We start from the raw sequence: 16,156 nt of genomic DNA on the forward strand, positions 1-16,156 counted from the left end.
CTTTTGACTAGCTTTTCCAGAGCTTGATTGATTGAATTAAGTGGACTCTGTGTACAGTACTTGAGATATTTCTTAATCTTCTCACTCTGAAGCTTCAGTTGTTATATATTATGAGGAGTGGCAGTGGCCCAGAAGGCCTGGAAGCTATGTGAGGTCTCTGGAAGGGTTGGTGTATGTATATGAGTATTGAGCTAAGAAAGAACCTACTCTGAATCATACATAGCTAGTTCTGTAGCTTTAAATCCACTATGAATATTCTTTTCACTCAGAGCTACTGTATAAACTGAAAAATAGATAGTTAAAAACTTATTCTTATTAATATAATTGATGTTAAATCTCATTCTCTTCTCAATCTCTTTTCTGTATGCTTGCTTCAATGAGGAAAAACAAGCAACATTTAAAGACTATAAGAGATCAGAGAAATGAGCTGACATATAAAGAGAAATAATCAAGTTTTGAGTATAAAACTGATCAAACTCAGAATCATTATAACTGCCATGTTCATTGAGGATCAAGAGTCAATATTAATCAATCATATGAGTTTTAGTATGTTTATTGAACATCTCTTTAAGGAAGATCAAACCTAGCTTATCAGTTGTTCATTCATTTTTACTGATTTCAATCATCTAGTTGTATAGTAGCTCATTTTCAAATCAAGAAGTTTGATGTAACTTCCTCTTAAGAATAATCATTAAAGATAATAATTAGTTTGTTAAATTGACTCTCTCAATAATAATAACTCATTCTGTAGTTTCAAACTATACAAGCTTTGAACAAAGAATCTTTTTTGACTTAGTAATCATTTTAAATATTTCAATAATTCTCATATGGAACTCAGTCTCATCAAAGTTATATATATTCTTTTATACAATATTATATTTCTGAATAATATTTTTTATAAGCTCAAATCATTTTTGAATAATTTTAGAATCTTCACATAAAGCTTATTGATGATTATATGATTAAAGAACTGAATTTTTAACTCAGAATAATGATTAATGAATTATTTAATTCAGCTTTCATCAACAATTTTTGAGTTGAAAGATTTATCTCAATTGACAAAAAGAAAATTAACTGTTTCTTATATAATACTCACTTAAGAAGACTGATCACATTCATTTATAAAGATTATTCACTAAACAAAAGATAATTTCTTAATAGAGATCAGTTTTTAATTTCTTAACTAAGAGTTCTCTCACATTGTATAGCTATGAAGTTAATAACAAAGAGTGAAATAAAAGATATTATACAATCTGACAACAGCTCTAAAACTAGAAATTTGATTTTTTTAACTATTTCAATAGCTAGTGTAAGTCTTTCTTTCTTGTATAAAAAATTATCATTTTTAATTGCTGACATTTTGACATTTGATTAATTAAGTAGTTAAATGTGTTATGTAGTGAAGATCTGTCTTAGTAGATAATCTATCTCATCAGATAATTGATTATATTATATAAAATCTTTAATAAGATTAATATTATTTAATATTTTATTTAATAACTTAATATTATAGTCAAGTTTTAAATATATAATAAAATTATTAATTTTTTTAATAATCAGATTTAATATATATTTAATTATATATATAATTTTATTATAATTAAATTTTATTTTATAAGTAAATATAAATAATAGTATATTTTTAAATTATTTTTAATTTTATTTTTATTTTAAAAACTTTTAACTAATTTTAAAGTATTTAATAATATAATTTTTTTAAAATATTTTTTTTCAATTTTTGATTAAAAGATTTTAAAAATTATAAAATAATTATAAAATAATAATATTAAAGTTAATTTATTTTAAAATACTCTTAATTTATAATTTTTAATAAAAATACTTTTATAAAATAATATAAATAATTACTTATAAATGTAGTAAAAACTTAGATAAAATTAAAAAAAATATATAAAAAATAAATAAATTATAAAAAATAATAAAGAATTATATAAAAATAAAATCTAAATAATAAAATAAATATTTTATAATTTTTTTAAATAAATAATAATTTCTTTTAAATTAGTTAATACTTTAGATATATTTTAAAGATGTATTAACTAAATATTATAATATTATATAAATAAGTTTAATTTTAATTATATAAATAATATTTTTATATTTTTTAATAAATTAATAAAATAATATTAATATTATATACATAAAATTTTTATATATAATTAAATAAATATTATATTTAAAAACTTTAAAAAAATATTTATAAATGCATATATATTACTAATTAATCTTTGATTTAGAATATAAAATTAAAATAAAGATCAACTTATTTAATTATATAATAGATAGTTAAATTAGTTAAAACTTTTATATTATATAGTAATAATACAATTATACAGTTTTATATTTTCATGTTTAGAAAAAGACATTCTCACTAAGTGTAAATATGAGATTTATAAAAGCTTTTGAAATTTATAAAATGTTTAAAATAAGAAGATGCATTGATTAACTCCATGCTGTGATTTTTATCACATGATAAATCTGATGATGAATCCTGATGGTTGCAAAGATTGCAAACATCAGCATATTCTTCTAAGAGCACCAATAATAATTGACTTAACCTCGAACATCTCAACATTCACAAAGAAGACACCATTGAATCCTCTGCGTTTCTTTTCTATTGTTTGCCCCCTCATTGTATCAACAGATTTTGCCTTGCTATACGCTGGTAGTCTTTAACTGGGTAGGTAGGGTGAAACCACAAGGCGACTCCGAAATGCCACATTCCTTGATACCAGCTCCAATCTCCTGGACGAGCCATTTCCCCAACGGAGATCTTTGGGTTTTCGGATACGGGTTCGTAAATGCTCTCCTATGCTGCTTACTGTTTTGTTTATTTATTTTTGCAATCTCAATTTCGGTCTATATATCCTCTTGTTAGCTGTTTTTCTATTTCATTCATCTTTTGACGCTACATGCACTCATCTGTTAGAGCCATACATATATGCAATTCTGATATATACCAATTAGGAGTCTGATATGGAAGCCCCCCCCGCATTATGGTATGCATAATTTCTTCCTGTATGACAAAGGATAGTCGAAGACGCAAGGATTTCAAACATGAAATTGCGCTGACGACAGTGTCTCTCATGGATCTCGAACTTTCACCCAAATAACCTTGTGGCACAGCATCAACTATCCTATATTGGTTTACAAGTACATACACTAATATATACCTGCATACTGTGACTAAGTATCTTTTTAGATCAGCGGGTTCTCGGCTACATAGAGGGTTATGTTCGGCGGTTCTGGCAGGTATGAACCTCGTCTCCATGATCGGGTGCTGCCTATCCTAGCCCATTTAAAAACACTCATATCCAGTGAGTTATGGGAGCGAAACAATGGGGAGCCAACGGCCGTTTAACTTGTGAAAAACCGGGAGCTGACTTTCTCTCCTGCTTTTATTCATGTAAAGGCGAGGTGCGTCCATCTGATTTTATTATCAATTTTTCCCATCATTATTTTGTTTTCTATGTCTGGTTTGGAAATCCCGTCATACCCCGGGAGGGGAAGTCACTTCTATATCCCTACAAACCCTGTCTCAAAAGGTTTTCATGGACCTTACTGATTTTGCTCCCTTCCGTCTGAAACAGCGGAGACCATCGAGGGACTCCCGAATCACCCGGAAGAGTCGTAACTGTCATCGAACAATCATTTTGGGAAACACTATCAGACACTGTTAGTATCTTTAAAAGAAATCAAAAAGAGAAATCGATGCCCCCTCCATCCATCCTCCCCAAACCTTACCTCACCCAGCAAATTACCTAGGTAGGTTCCTATACAATCCCTAACCAACGTGCCTTCATAGCAAAATGATCTCCAACAATCTACCTCGAACCTCTCCGTCGTCTGGGGAGCAGCTTACCATATCCCCGCCTCACACGCCAGAGAGGTTCACGCCTACCTCGACGAAAGGGAAATAGATGGGTACACTGTTCACTTCACCCTTTTCCACCCGTCACCAAAATCATCCACCACCACCGGAACTACCAACAATAACCACCCACCAACCTCCCCCATAACCTGCATGGTCTACATCGGCCTCCCCACCAACGCGCAATTCCTCCGTAATCCCGCAGACCGCGACCCAGCCTCCGTCGCGCGTGTCATAAGCCAGAGCCGCGGGTTAAGCGGTGAGAATCGCGACTATTTGTATTTGCTGGAGAAGGCGTTGGAGGGTCCGGAGTTTGAGTGGAATAGAGGTGAAGGGGGGATGGGGGTTGCTGATGGACATGTGGCGGATTTGGCAAGGAGGGTTAGGGCTATTGAGGGGGAGAATGTAAGTGAGGCGGATCGGCGGAGGAGCGAAGCTGTGTTGGAGCATTTGCCTGGACCGCAGATGGAAACGGAGGAGAAGGCGGTTCGGATGGAGGAGTTTGAAGGGGGCCGATTAGGAGGGGGAGGGGAGGGGTGAGGTAGGTGTATGCTGATGCTTTACCTGTCTGCATAGATTGTTTTTATAGAACATATCTAGATTTGGATCATGTGTTTGTTACTTAAAAAGTTTCGTGCATGGGAGATGTTCAAGGAGTGGCCACATGTTTCTAATGTCTTTAATGCTCCGTTCATATACTATCTGCGCGTTTGCAGCAATATTTCTCCATATCCTCTCGGGTTACTATTTTTACGTAGATTACTTCTAAATACTTCCTGCTTCCCCCTTCCACAACGCTTACATGTACATATGTACATGATATGACTGATATTATCCACTTCATTTTGTCAGCCTGTTGAACTCACTGCTCCATCAAAATAAGTAATATCTGACATGGGTAAAGGAGCGGTACGTCATATTTCAACAGAAAGTGTGGGACCAAAACGAGAAAACTTGGGCAAAGAAACCACATGTGTTCACGCCGTCGGGCAACAAAAAATAATACCATCGCAATTTCTCATAGCATTAAAAAAAAGAGGGGAACTAGCTAGAATGGAACACAACCGAGAGAGCAGAAGAGACCTTAAACAGAACACAATTTGTTTTCTACCCACTCAACTTGTTGAGTTGATTAAATTTCCTCATTTCTGATTTCGTTTATTGTCTTGTACAAAAGAAAAGCTGGGGAAAGTGACACGGAGCAAAATCAAAACAGAGCAAAACAGATATCAGCCACGAGAAGAAAGCAAAAGGCAGTTAATTTCATTACCAAATGGGTAAAGTTAGTCATTCTAGTGAAGAAGAGCAGGACATGACAGGCGTTGGGCAGAGCTTTATTGGGATTAAGGGCTTTGGAGGGGTGTGAGATAGAGGGAAGAACAGTCTGGGAAACAATTAGCTAACTTGATAGATTGTTTTGGAGAAGGGGGTTATAGGAATTGGAGGGTGGGAAATCATGGAAACACATGAGACAGCAATAGAGGCGGGAAAGGCAAAATGGAATATAAATTAAAGCTGTAGGGGGAAAAAATGAAGTCCACCACCAGAGACTGACTTTTGTTTGCTACTAGTTTTTGGAAAAAGCACAAGCTGCAAATAACACTGGGGGTACTTAGATAAAAAAAATAAATAAAAAAAGCCACAAAACAAAACAGACTTGGAAGCTATGTGGAAGGCAGAAACCACGGATCGCTGGTGAAGGGGTACAAGAAAAGTGATGAGAGAAAGAAAGATTGACGCCAATTACATGGGTGTATGCTCGAGCTTATAAGGGAGCCTGAAGAAATAATTAAAATAGAAGAAGGTTAACATCGAAGGGCTACATATGATCCATAGTATCCCAATTTTTCTTTTAATCGTTTTATAGTCGTGGCTCCTTGGCTGTTGCCTCGTTTTCTTATACTCCTTTTATCGTAACCTTAAAAAATCTGAAGAGTAGAAATTGAGGTGCATGAGATGTACTTCGGGATATAAAAACGGTTGACAAATCGCTATCTCTGAACGTGTGCGCTTAATAAATGTGTGTTTATGCCCCAGATCCACCCAGGCCGTGGTTGGAATACTGTTGCCGTTGGTGGCCACCCCAGCCTACAAAGGGATACAGTTAGTAACGAGGAATTGAGTAGGAAAATAATGGAAGAGAAACTTTGCAATCGAGGTGAGCAGCTTACCACCGCCGCCATGGCGATCGTTGTATCCTCCGCCACCTAAATGGACTCGCGTCAGAAATACAGCAAAATATTATACGCAAATCGAACGAGAGTGATATTTGTGTACCATAACCGCTGCCATTGCGATATCCACCACCGCCATTGCTGTCGAAGCGGTGATACCCGCCGCCACGTCCATGGTAACCACCACCATCATTGCGGTGAGCGGAAGCACGGTCAGAAGCTTTATCGACCCGGATGACACGTCCATCGAACCTGGTCGGGTCAATCTCAATGATGTTCATTCGGTAACGGACAAAGTAAACACCAGGACTAATTCCCCAGCGCTTCCAGAATGGCTCCAACGTACTCCTGGTTGCTCATTGCGTTCATCGCGGCGTCTGCTTCAACGTCGCGGGAAAACCGGACGAAGCCGAAACCACGACTGCGGTTTGTGTCGCGGTCCTTGACAACGATCTGCAAAGGGCAATTAGAGATAGAAAACCGCCAGGAGAAGCGATTGGAAATGTAAATCGGAGAAGGCATCTTGTACTAAGGGAACACTAACGGCTTCTTCAATGGTGCCGTACTTCTCGAAACCCTGACGCAAGGTCTGGTCGGTAGTATGCCATGCAAGGCCGCTACACATCCCAAGAATGACATTTGTCAGTTACATTCAGGCTAGATTAAAAGGAACAATAGAAAATGGATTAACGGACCCAACAAATAGCTTCGACATTCTGGCGTTTCAAGCAAATGCTGGAGCCTGTTTACTTAGAGTCAGGAGGCTTGGTATTGGCTCGGATCTAATGAGGGAAAGAAAACAGTTAGGGTCATCTGATTGATGTAAATGTGAAAGTCATTGAACCAACTTAAGAGAAACAAGCAAGAAAATGACGAGAGAGCATTAGTGGATATGATCAAAAGGGCACTTTAGTAGGGTATGTGTTGGATTCGCGTTAGCATCTCCAAGATGGATGCCTGGGTAACGATGAGAATGGCGGAAGTCTCCAAGCAAGACAATTGCCATCAATGAGTTGATTCACTGGCAGATGTGACCCATGCAGCATAGCGCAATTACATATGGAGATGCAAATGATGTCAACTAGCACAAGAAACAGGGATAAGAGTTAAACAGACATGAGATAACGCAGTTATTGGGGAGATAAAAACGAGAGTATTACAAAAGACATACGGGTGACAGAATATTGATAGGAGGAAAGAGACAACACATAGTGAGAATGGGATCAACAACCATAAAAGTGGGAAAGAAGAGAAGCGTAGCAAAAGGAAATAGAGTGTTCCAACGTTTTGGATTGGACTAGAAGTCGATCAGAGCAGTCGAGACCGCAGAACGAACGAAGAGAGGGTGATAGGGGAAACTAAGAGAGAGTGAGTCGAGAGATGGAGGAGCACAAACACGACAAGGAGCTCGTAGAGACAAACGCGATAGAGACCTGAGAGACGAGACGAACAGGAGCGGGTGGGCAATGGAGAAGATGATGGAGATGGAGACGGAGATGAGGGGGAGATGAGATGAGGATGGAGGATGAAAGAGAGGTGAAGAAAGAAGAGGAGTGAGAAGTTGCAGAAGAGAAGACAGAGGAGGGGAAGGCTCAAACGGCGACAGTCAGCAACATGGGCAGAATCGTAGTTAGTGAATTAACAACCACACCTCACCTATCACTTGCTCGCATACAACTTATTCCCTCTGTCACTGTAATATATTATTATTTATTATTTATTACTGCGTCCGACATCTGTGTGGTGCGGGACGGAGCAAGCGAAAATACTGTTAATTTCAATATTCTTCCTTCCGAGAAAAAGCAAATCCAGGCAAATCCTCGCAGAAACGTTGATTGAGACATGCCGTTGATTGAAAAATATACCACGTTGCGCTGCCCAGAAACGCTCTTCACCTCCATAATTGAAGTTGAAATCGAAAGAGCTGGAATGCTGGAGTGCCAAACTGGATCTCTTGAGACCTTTCTCCCACAACAGGCGGCTAGGACGTACAGTACAGAACTAGCCTGGGAACTTGGGGGTGTTAGTCCTCAAGATTGGGCCACTCCCAGGGCTCCCACCGTTGCCTGTTCATAATTGCAGCCCTCTCGTTTCGGCTCTGCCTTCTTCAACGACGGCAGAAGCATTAATAATGGGTAATAACTACTTCCCTTGAGGGCGGAGAGTTCTGCGGGTTAGTGCGGACGTACGATTGAAGCCGTACATGCTTGTTGGGACGTCAATCTTGCGGTGGAGTCCCCAGTCATTAGATCATAAAACCGCAAATTCTCAAACAAGCTTAGTTAGTTCTTTGAATTTGAATATCCCCCCACAAAAAGCGCAGGTTGACCAGGTCCTTGCAGAAGAAGAGGGTCATTGGGCATGCCTACTGATGGACCACGCATCACGAACCACGGAAACGTTCTAATCCATCTGCATCGGTTAGTTACCAGATTGGATGCTTGTCCGTCTCCACCCATTGAGCTTACCTCAACCCCAGCCAACAACCTCATCTCGACTCCCGCTCTGATTATTTTTTCAACAACTCAAAAGTGGTTTCGAGAGATTAGGTCGTTGTTCACACCATCGGTGAAGAGGCCTAACTTTGATTTGGTGAGTCAGCCTGGATGGCATTGCCAAACCTTGGAAGGTCCCTTCTTTCGCCCCTTCATTGAAGCCAGGGATATGAAAACTTTCATTACTGCGCAAGCCTACCGAGCGCCTCTGGAGATTTCGCCTGCTTCCCAAAGATAACTACTCCGTGTATTATTATTATTATTATTATTATTATTATTTATTATTATTATTATTTATTATCCAACGAAGTGCAAATACCCACTCACACTCTTTTGTGAAAAAAAGTCTGGGCCCGACGCAAGCGTGTGCAAGGGCGTCGCCGCTAGGCTATGCTGCAGAGGTTGCACAAATCGTGCATTCATGTAATTTTTTCCGTCCTGATTCGATGGTTCCGTTATCCACATTTCGAAAACTGTTGGCTGCAGTTCTTCCTCGCTTGCGTCGTATTTCCCATTATTTCCAGTCAATTCGTTACTCGACACAATTATTCTTTGGCTTTTTTTTCTTCCCCTAAACAGAATCACACCTTGCTCAACTCTAGATTTCTGAAACATTTAAACGCCAATTTATTTCGCGATTTGGTATTGGTTCCCTCTCATGCTGCAAATGCAGCATCAAACAAGCTGGTAGCGTTCCAAATGGATGTTGAGTTCACAATAACTAACCCGCTAGCAACGGGACAGGCGTTTTCTGGAGAGACGCGATGCCTCAAAATTTATAGTGGCCTGCACATGGTCCCACACAGCCAGTGATGGTATGGCGATATTTCATACTAAGATTGACCTCCAAAAAAAAAAAAAAAACTCCAACTCTATCCGCTTGTGATGTAAAACGTCTGTCAATTGGGTTTGCTGAAATCAATCGGGTTGAATGTATGTACGTGTCCTGTACATACTTTGAACTGGTCGCCGGAACTGTTTCAATACCAGTACTGCTCTGCCATCACTGAATTGGAACTCCCAGGGTGAAGACATTTTTGGGAGATCGGGCCAACAGTCACTCTGTCCCACAGAATGTGTTTCCCAGGAGCTGGTTTCCATGGTCAGCATGATTCACCGTCAGTGGGTGAAAGGGATTGAGTAGAGATAAGCTGCGGGTTCCTCATACAATCGTTTCGATTTAACCTAGCCAGGGTTCGACCTCGTGGCTGTCAAATGGCAATTTAATGCCGTTGAAGGAATGTGTGTTTCTGTCGCCTTGATCTCTTGCTCTGCGTCCATGAAGCGCACTGTGCTATCATTTACATTGAGCGCTGTCTTCCTCCACTCTGATATCTTCCTCTGTCTAACCACTGCCGTCCGTCTTTGTTTACAAAACTTCCTGGGAAAGACTGACGGAGCGCATTATCGCAATGCAAACAAAGCTACGGTTGAGCATCACGACTTCCTTCTCGTTGGCCTCAGCGATGCCTCAAGAGCCAGCCCCTCGCACCTGCCATGGCTCTCTGGGAGATGGAGGCTCCTGCTCTACAATTTGAGGAAGGAGCGAGTGGGTGAACCACAAGAACCAACCTGCTGCTGTTGCCTGTTTCATGCCATGCCTGCATCCTGTGTTTACATCTATCCGGGTCATCCCCTCTTCTGCCCCCTCAACGGTGGTTCATCTGCTGTTCTCGGGCTACATTCGCCCTGCTTTTCCACGAAGGCTGCGCGCAATTTGCTTTCAACATGGTCAGTGACTCCAAGAAGAATGACGTAATATACCACTGGCTATCAGAAGTTGTCCTGCGAAATGTCCACCTTCCCCCCAACTCTGCTTTTGTACAGCGAGAAGGCTCATCCAATACGAAACAGAACAACGGTCTGCAAGCTGCAAGCAACAAGGGGAGGGAGAGTGGTTGCGACAGAGACGAATCGACGAAAGCAACCAAGTTCCCCAGATAGAACGTGAGGAATATTTCACAATTTCGGAGCTTCTAGCCTTTATAGCAACGATGAATGCCGATAAAGAGGCACGAAAGGACGCTACTACTGCGCAAAACTTGAACAAAATTACACGAGAGTCCCAGCATATGCCTTGCGCACACCCTCAGAGTACCACTGCTCAATCTCCTGTTACTCTATCACAGCCTGATACAACAGTGGCAAATCGAGATTCGAGAAATTTTAACCCGCCAGTGCCTAATGAGATGCCTAGAAGTGCCTATGATCGTCGTCCGAGGCACAAGACTCGGCTCGACAAATATGAACTCAAGGGTATAGGCCCCTCAACGATGCCATCAAATTCAACGGGGGTGGCCGGCACGTCATCGGCATTGAAGGGAGGGAAAAAGAGAAACGGAATTAACACCAAGAATACTCCCAAGGATACAAGCGCTCTGTTAACTTCACCAGACTCTGCAGGGGTAATCAAGAAACCAGAAGTCCGTAGAAGGGGGAAGGGGAAGGACAATAGCCTTGTGAATAATTTCAAGGCGCCAAATGTTGGTCAAGACCGTCTTAGTGTCAGTAACTGCACTGCACCATTCAACAGCTTACTGCTAACATGCTTCTCTCAGCTACCGATGAACCCAGGTGTGGGATTCCTTAACAAAGCTCGAGTCGGACGGGGTAGTATGTTGCTATTCCTTACATAATCTATCTATTCCGTGCTAACTATAATAAATTTGCAGTACCTGACCTCAGCTTTTCAGGGATGGGCTTTCTGTCAAGTAGCACTAAGCGCCCGAGTGAATCAGAGCCAAACGAACAAACCCGTACAAAGAGGGCACGGGAAGGTAACGACTCTGGGGAGACCATATCTCAATATTTCTCACGTCACCCAGAGGCACAACCTTTGCCCAACCTCTCTACAGTTGAAGGTTGTTCCCAGAGAGCCTCACAGCCGCTCAGCAACTTTCCCTCAAATCCTAAACTTAATTCAAATCACTCAGGAGGCACCGATCAGGCGCCTCCAGAACAAAACATACATTCATTCGTCTCCAACATACCTGCAAGTTCTTTCCGTGATGCTAGTGTGAATCCGGCGGAATCCACCTCGAATCCTTTGAGGAGACAAATCAATCAACCAACAACTTGGCTATCTCAAGCTGGATTTCGTGCCCCTGGTAGCAGCCATGAATCAGGGCCTGCGTGGGACCCTACCAATATTGCAATTCTCGACCACTATGGACGGGTTCTACAACATACGGCGAAGTTGTTAAGTCACAAAAACAGGTTGCAGATTAACGCTGAAGTGGAAAAAGAGTACCCAATGTCTAAGTTGATCTCTCAAACTCCAATCAAGAGGGGGGCGCGAGAAGAAGAAGCGGTCATCAAAGAGCAAAATCGCTTTTTATCTCAGTTCTGCTCCGTTTTTGAGTCCGACTACACGGCCTCCAGCGACATTGCCGAAGAGTGTGATGATTTAAATGCTGCAAATGGTACGTATGGCCACATGATTTAATAATGATTCCCGTCCTGGCCATCGTTGGGGATGCGCTCATGCAGACTAATCTTTTGATGGGAAATAGGTGCCTCCTCTAAAGATGAAATTAACTTTCCAGCTCCAGCCTCCTTTTCCTGGGAGGGTACCCATTTGCCTGCCGCACCTGGTGATATTCCACGATCGCCATCTCCTGGCGAGAGAAGTAGGATTCCGAAAGAAAAGCAACCTTCCGTTTCAAGTTCGAATTCCAATCATCAAGTTGCCACTGATCCTGCGTCGAATACCAACGCACATCAGCTTAGTATGCACGGCCGTCATAGCCCCTCTGAGTCGTTTTCCTCATCAGTCTCTCGTGCCATCAACACTGGCCAGCATTCATCTAGAGCCGAGCCAAATAGAAATGCACACGAACTTGAACAAAATAGAGCTTCGGGAGCCATTCAGATGTCAGTGCTGCCTTCTTCTAAGTCGAACCACCAACTAATTAGACAAAATCTGGAAAATCCTATCCAATACCAGAGAGAACCAGATATGGGAAATGAAATTCCTGTGGCTCACCAGGCAACTGTCCGTGGGCATAATAATGCGCGGGATTTTAATGATTGCAATTTTGAAGCCAATAGAACGACTCACGTTGAACAAAACTCTGGGAATCCCACATGCCCTCAGTTGTGGAGTACGCGAGGACCCTCTCCGATACACCATTCGAATGCACAAGGACAGACGGATTGCATTCCGCACGGCTCGATGAGACTGGGCGAAGGGCAAACAGGTTCCGTTATCAATCGCGAACCTGGGCACAATTCCATAAGAGTGATCAATCCCATCCAAAACAACATCCATCCTTCATCACACTCAGCCCAGCTGCTCTATTCTAAAGGGCAGGATACAAGTAAAAGAGCATTTACAGCGAATGGAAGCAGCCCATCACACAGTATTACCAGGAACACTGAATGGCCGCTCTACGCTCATGCTAACGGTGAAAGTCATCCAGAAACGCCGACGTCAAGCATACGAAGTGGGCGCTCGAATAACCAGAATTTCGACGCAGATTGGGTATCTGAAAACCATCCGGCAAGATTTGTTGGACAGCATCCTCCATTATACCAATTTTGTAACAATCAAAATGGTCATCAAAACTCCAACTCCCTCCAATGTGAAGGCCGCCTGACGGCTACGGGGTATATACAAGCTACACCTAGATCGGCCTTTACCATCCTTTCAAATGCTCCTTGGCGCCATCACCACATCACGACTTGGACATCCTCTCACACAACTTATCTCTCGCAAATTGTTCCACACCTGCACTCCAATTTTACTCATCCGGGCTTATTTCCACTGGTAAACGAAGTTATGTCGCCTCCACCGAACTCTCTCACTCTCCCATTCTCTCACCCAAACAGACTACATTGAATTCTCCAACTTCTTTAATATCCTCTTGGATTGCCACAGGTGGTCTTTGGGACATTGATTATTTTTATTGGGCGTTTGCAGCAGTGGCTTCGTTGAATACTAAGCTTGGTCATCTATTAACTTCAGAACGTCTGGATTGTTCTCTAGTTCAAATCACACAAGTTTCACTATTGTGATTTGTTCTTCCTGTACCACTGCAGAGGGCATTTCTCTTGAGCACAAAATTATGTTCAGTTTAAGTCATATATATATACTTCTGAATACTCTAGCAGGTGTGGACAGCTCATAGTACTCAATCCACCACGTAAGCACTACTTAGATAAATGCAAAATTATGTATAATATGATACTTATACCTACACGCCTCTTGAAGACAGTTTGATATAAATTTGTGAAATGTCACTGAAGATACTTACTGTGAGCTTCTAGCATTTTACCTGATTCTTGGGACACTTGCCTCTGCGGCCTCTTTTTAATAGGTTAAAGTAGTGCAATGACAGCAGGAACAACAATAACAATGTCCAGGCAAGAAATGTAAGAAGTCTTTGAAAAGAATAAATGAACAAAAAAAAAAAAAAAAAAAAAAAAAGGGTCTCTCCATGTCAATCATAATAGGGAAAATTACTTTGAAAAGCTTCTTTGGTATTCTTTGGTAGATATTGTGGGCACCAAGGCCTCCTATTATGGACAAGCGCCTCACACATCAGCATACAGCGCCCAGTGCTCTGTAATTACAGAGTAGATAGTTAGCTGCCAATACAACCACTCAAATGTCCAACAGTTTAACCCTCTGAAAGTCACGTCAGCCAAAATAACAGGGTTTTAATTATAGTTTACTCCATGGGTATCAACACACGGTTTTAACCTTAAAAATGTTTAAAAATGTTAAATGTCAAAACCTGACATCGATGAATATGTTATTCATAACAGCTTTTTCTTGATTATGAGATTTAATATTCTGTGGATTTTGTCATCATTACGCAACCAAGAGTCGGAGAACAGAGCCCCGTACGCTGATGGAATGACTGCTGAATGTGGCTCATACCAATCAGAGTTGGGGACGGCGGCCTTAAATGGGAGGTTTAAAACCAATCAAACTATCACCTGCAAGCTATCCTTTTACAATCAGCAAGTGACAATTGTTAATAATGGAATGAAAAGGGTTGATTCATTATGATGCGGGGTAGGGAAGAACTGAGGAATACTTCCCAATAACTACCTTTTTATATGGTGAGCAGAGAGCAACAATCCAGACATTGCTGATAGTGAATGCGTCGCACGGTGCGGGGTATATATGTGCATATGTTCCTTTTAGAGGAGCCATGATCAGAAAACGAAACCTTGAAAACTAAGGGCTTCTATCTGGGTAAGAAAGAGAGGGTACATCAAGGCTGAAATTACCTTTCCACCACATGAAGAACGGGATTTTTCCGTTCTCTTGTTGGCTTGAGTAACTATGACAAAAAGTTTAACGGTCAAGTTCTAGACTTGTGGAAGGGCTGGTTATGGGACGCGTCGTCGATCAATGAACCATAGCCCTTGCGAATTGGTTGCCTGTTGCCTGTCACAGGCTTGAAGACTAAGGGTCTATGGCAGAAGGTCCGCGGGTTAACTAGTTAACGAGCCAAAATCGTGGAGCAGAAACCTTGACATGCATTCTTGAGCGAGGAGTGGGGTTGCTGTTATCCTGAGGTTGACGCCGACGTGTAAGTAAGAGGAGAAGACGGTCACTAAAACGGCTACAGGAAGTGCAGGTCTTGCAGAGGCCCAGAATCCCGGACTGAAAGGTCTCACTTCAGCCGCTATCCTGGCTATGTTCCTAGTCAAGCCTGGAGATGGAACATCAACCATCCACAGGGGGTGAAAGCTGAGCAAGAGTCGTTGGCCCACTGTGCACAGACATTATTAGCTCATGATTGGCCAACATTCGATAACTAGTCCAGGAATTCACTTCGAGCATTTGAGATTGACCGCTCAGGCGCAGGCTACAGCAACCACCTGCAGAACTTCAACAAAGATCCACTTCGTGCCGTTTGTTGGCTCAAGGGGCTTGATGGATGGGGCACCCTTGCATTCCCAGGGGGGTTGTTTATCGAAGAACTGCGATATCCAAAGAATAATTGAAATGAGTAGTTCGCCGTTTTACCACTAAGATGGGCCCTATCCAGAACTTTGGTTCGTCGCCTAAGGTGGAGGAATAACGGCGTTGATCCCACACCCCTCGTTTTGTCTGGTCAACCATCTCGCCGGAGTGTGAGCAGGAAGTGAGAAACAGGAAACTTCGGCAAGACTAGTTTCGTGCTTCAGCAAACCTTCCGAGCAATCATCACTTACTCTCTATTGCATGCCATGACAACCTTCTTTGCTCCCAGGAAGGTTGTATGTCTGAAAGTTGCTGTTCTAAAACAGGGATGTGCAATCTAACGCAAAATGGCAACCAAAAAGCTCGCGGCAATTCGGTATCACAGTATGCGCACGGGAGGACCTCAGGAAAGAAATTTTCTCTCTCCTAATAATACTTCAGAAGCCCACATTTCAATTTCTAGTGATCCATGGATATTATGGTTTTTGGCTTTGAAGGTCGCAGACACGTGAAATCCACATCGGGCCTTGGAAGCGGGCCGTAATCCAGGGACATCTTATCTTGGCCGTGCGATCTGCTCCCGTGTTCGAAGCTAAGGGGCAGCTAGAAAACACACTGCTGTTAGGAAACGGCACAGTATATGCTCCCTTTTCTCTCATACTCGCATGGCTCTCAT

The 16,156-nt window shown here is 41.5% G+C and overlaps 4 protein-coding genes across 4 annotated transcripts; 3 read left to right on the forward strand and 1 right to left on the reverse strand.

Moving 5' to 3' along the window:
• Positions 1-2,731: 2,731 nt before the first annotated feature.
• On the forward strand, positions 2,732-4,429 carry PADG_04204 (gamma-glutamylcyclotransferase; the record flags this gene model as incomplete). Its single annotated transcript, XM_010761060.1, has 3 exons — positions 2,732-2,811; positions 3,609-3,693; positions 3,824-4,429. The coding sequence occupies 3 exons, from the start codon at positions 2,732-2,734 to the stop codon at positions 4,427-4,429; spliced, it is 771 nt and encodes a 256-aa protein (XP_010759362.1).
• Positions 4,430-5,915: 1,486 nt separating this feature from the next.
• Positions 5,916-6,688, reverse strand: PADG_04205 (uncharacterized protein; the record flags this gene model as incomplete). Its single annotated transcript, XM_010761061.1, has 5 exons — positions 5,916-5,977; positions 6,061-6,096; positions 6,167-6,315; positions 6,410-6,516; positions 6,608-6,688. 5 exons carry the CDS (start codon positions 6,686-6,688, stop codon positions 5,916-5,918), a joined length of 435 nt encoding a protein of 144 aa, XP_010759363.1.
• A 1,217-nt stretch (positions 6,689-7,905) lies between these two features.
• PADG_11723 (uncharacterized protein) lies at positions 7,906-8,139 on the forward strand (the record flags this gene model as incomplete). Its single annotated transcript, XM_010761649.1, has 1 exon — positions 7,906-8,139. The coding sequence occupies one exon, from the start codon at positions 7,906-7,908 to the stop codon at positions 8,137-8,139; it is 234 nt and encodes a 77-aa protein (XP_010759951.1).
• Positions 8,140-9,837: 1,698 nt separating this feature from the next.
• Positions 9,838-13,398, forward strand: PADG_11724 (uncharacterized protein; the record flags this gene model as incomplete). Its single annotated transcript, XM_010761650.1, has 5 exons — positions 9,838-10,289; positions 10,393-11,062; positions 11,117-11,171; positions 11,231-11,980; positions 12,071-13,398. 5 exons carry the CDS (start codon positions 9,838-9,840, stop codon positions 13,396-13,398), a joined length of 3,255 nt encoding a protein of 1,084 aa, XP_010759952.1.
• Positions 13,399-16,156: the final 2,758 nt, after the last annotated feature.

This window comes from Paracoccidioides brasiliensis, assembly GCF_000150735.1.
Source record: "Paracoccidioides brasiliensis Pb18 unplaced genomic scaffold supercont2.4, whole genome shotgun sequence".
Taxonomy (NCBI): domain Eukaryota; kingdom Fungi; phylum Ascomycota; class Eurotiomycetes; order Onygenales; family Ajellomycetaceae; genus Paracoccidioides; species Paracoccidioides brasiliensis.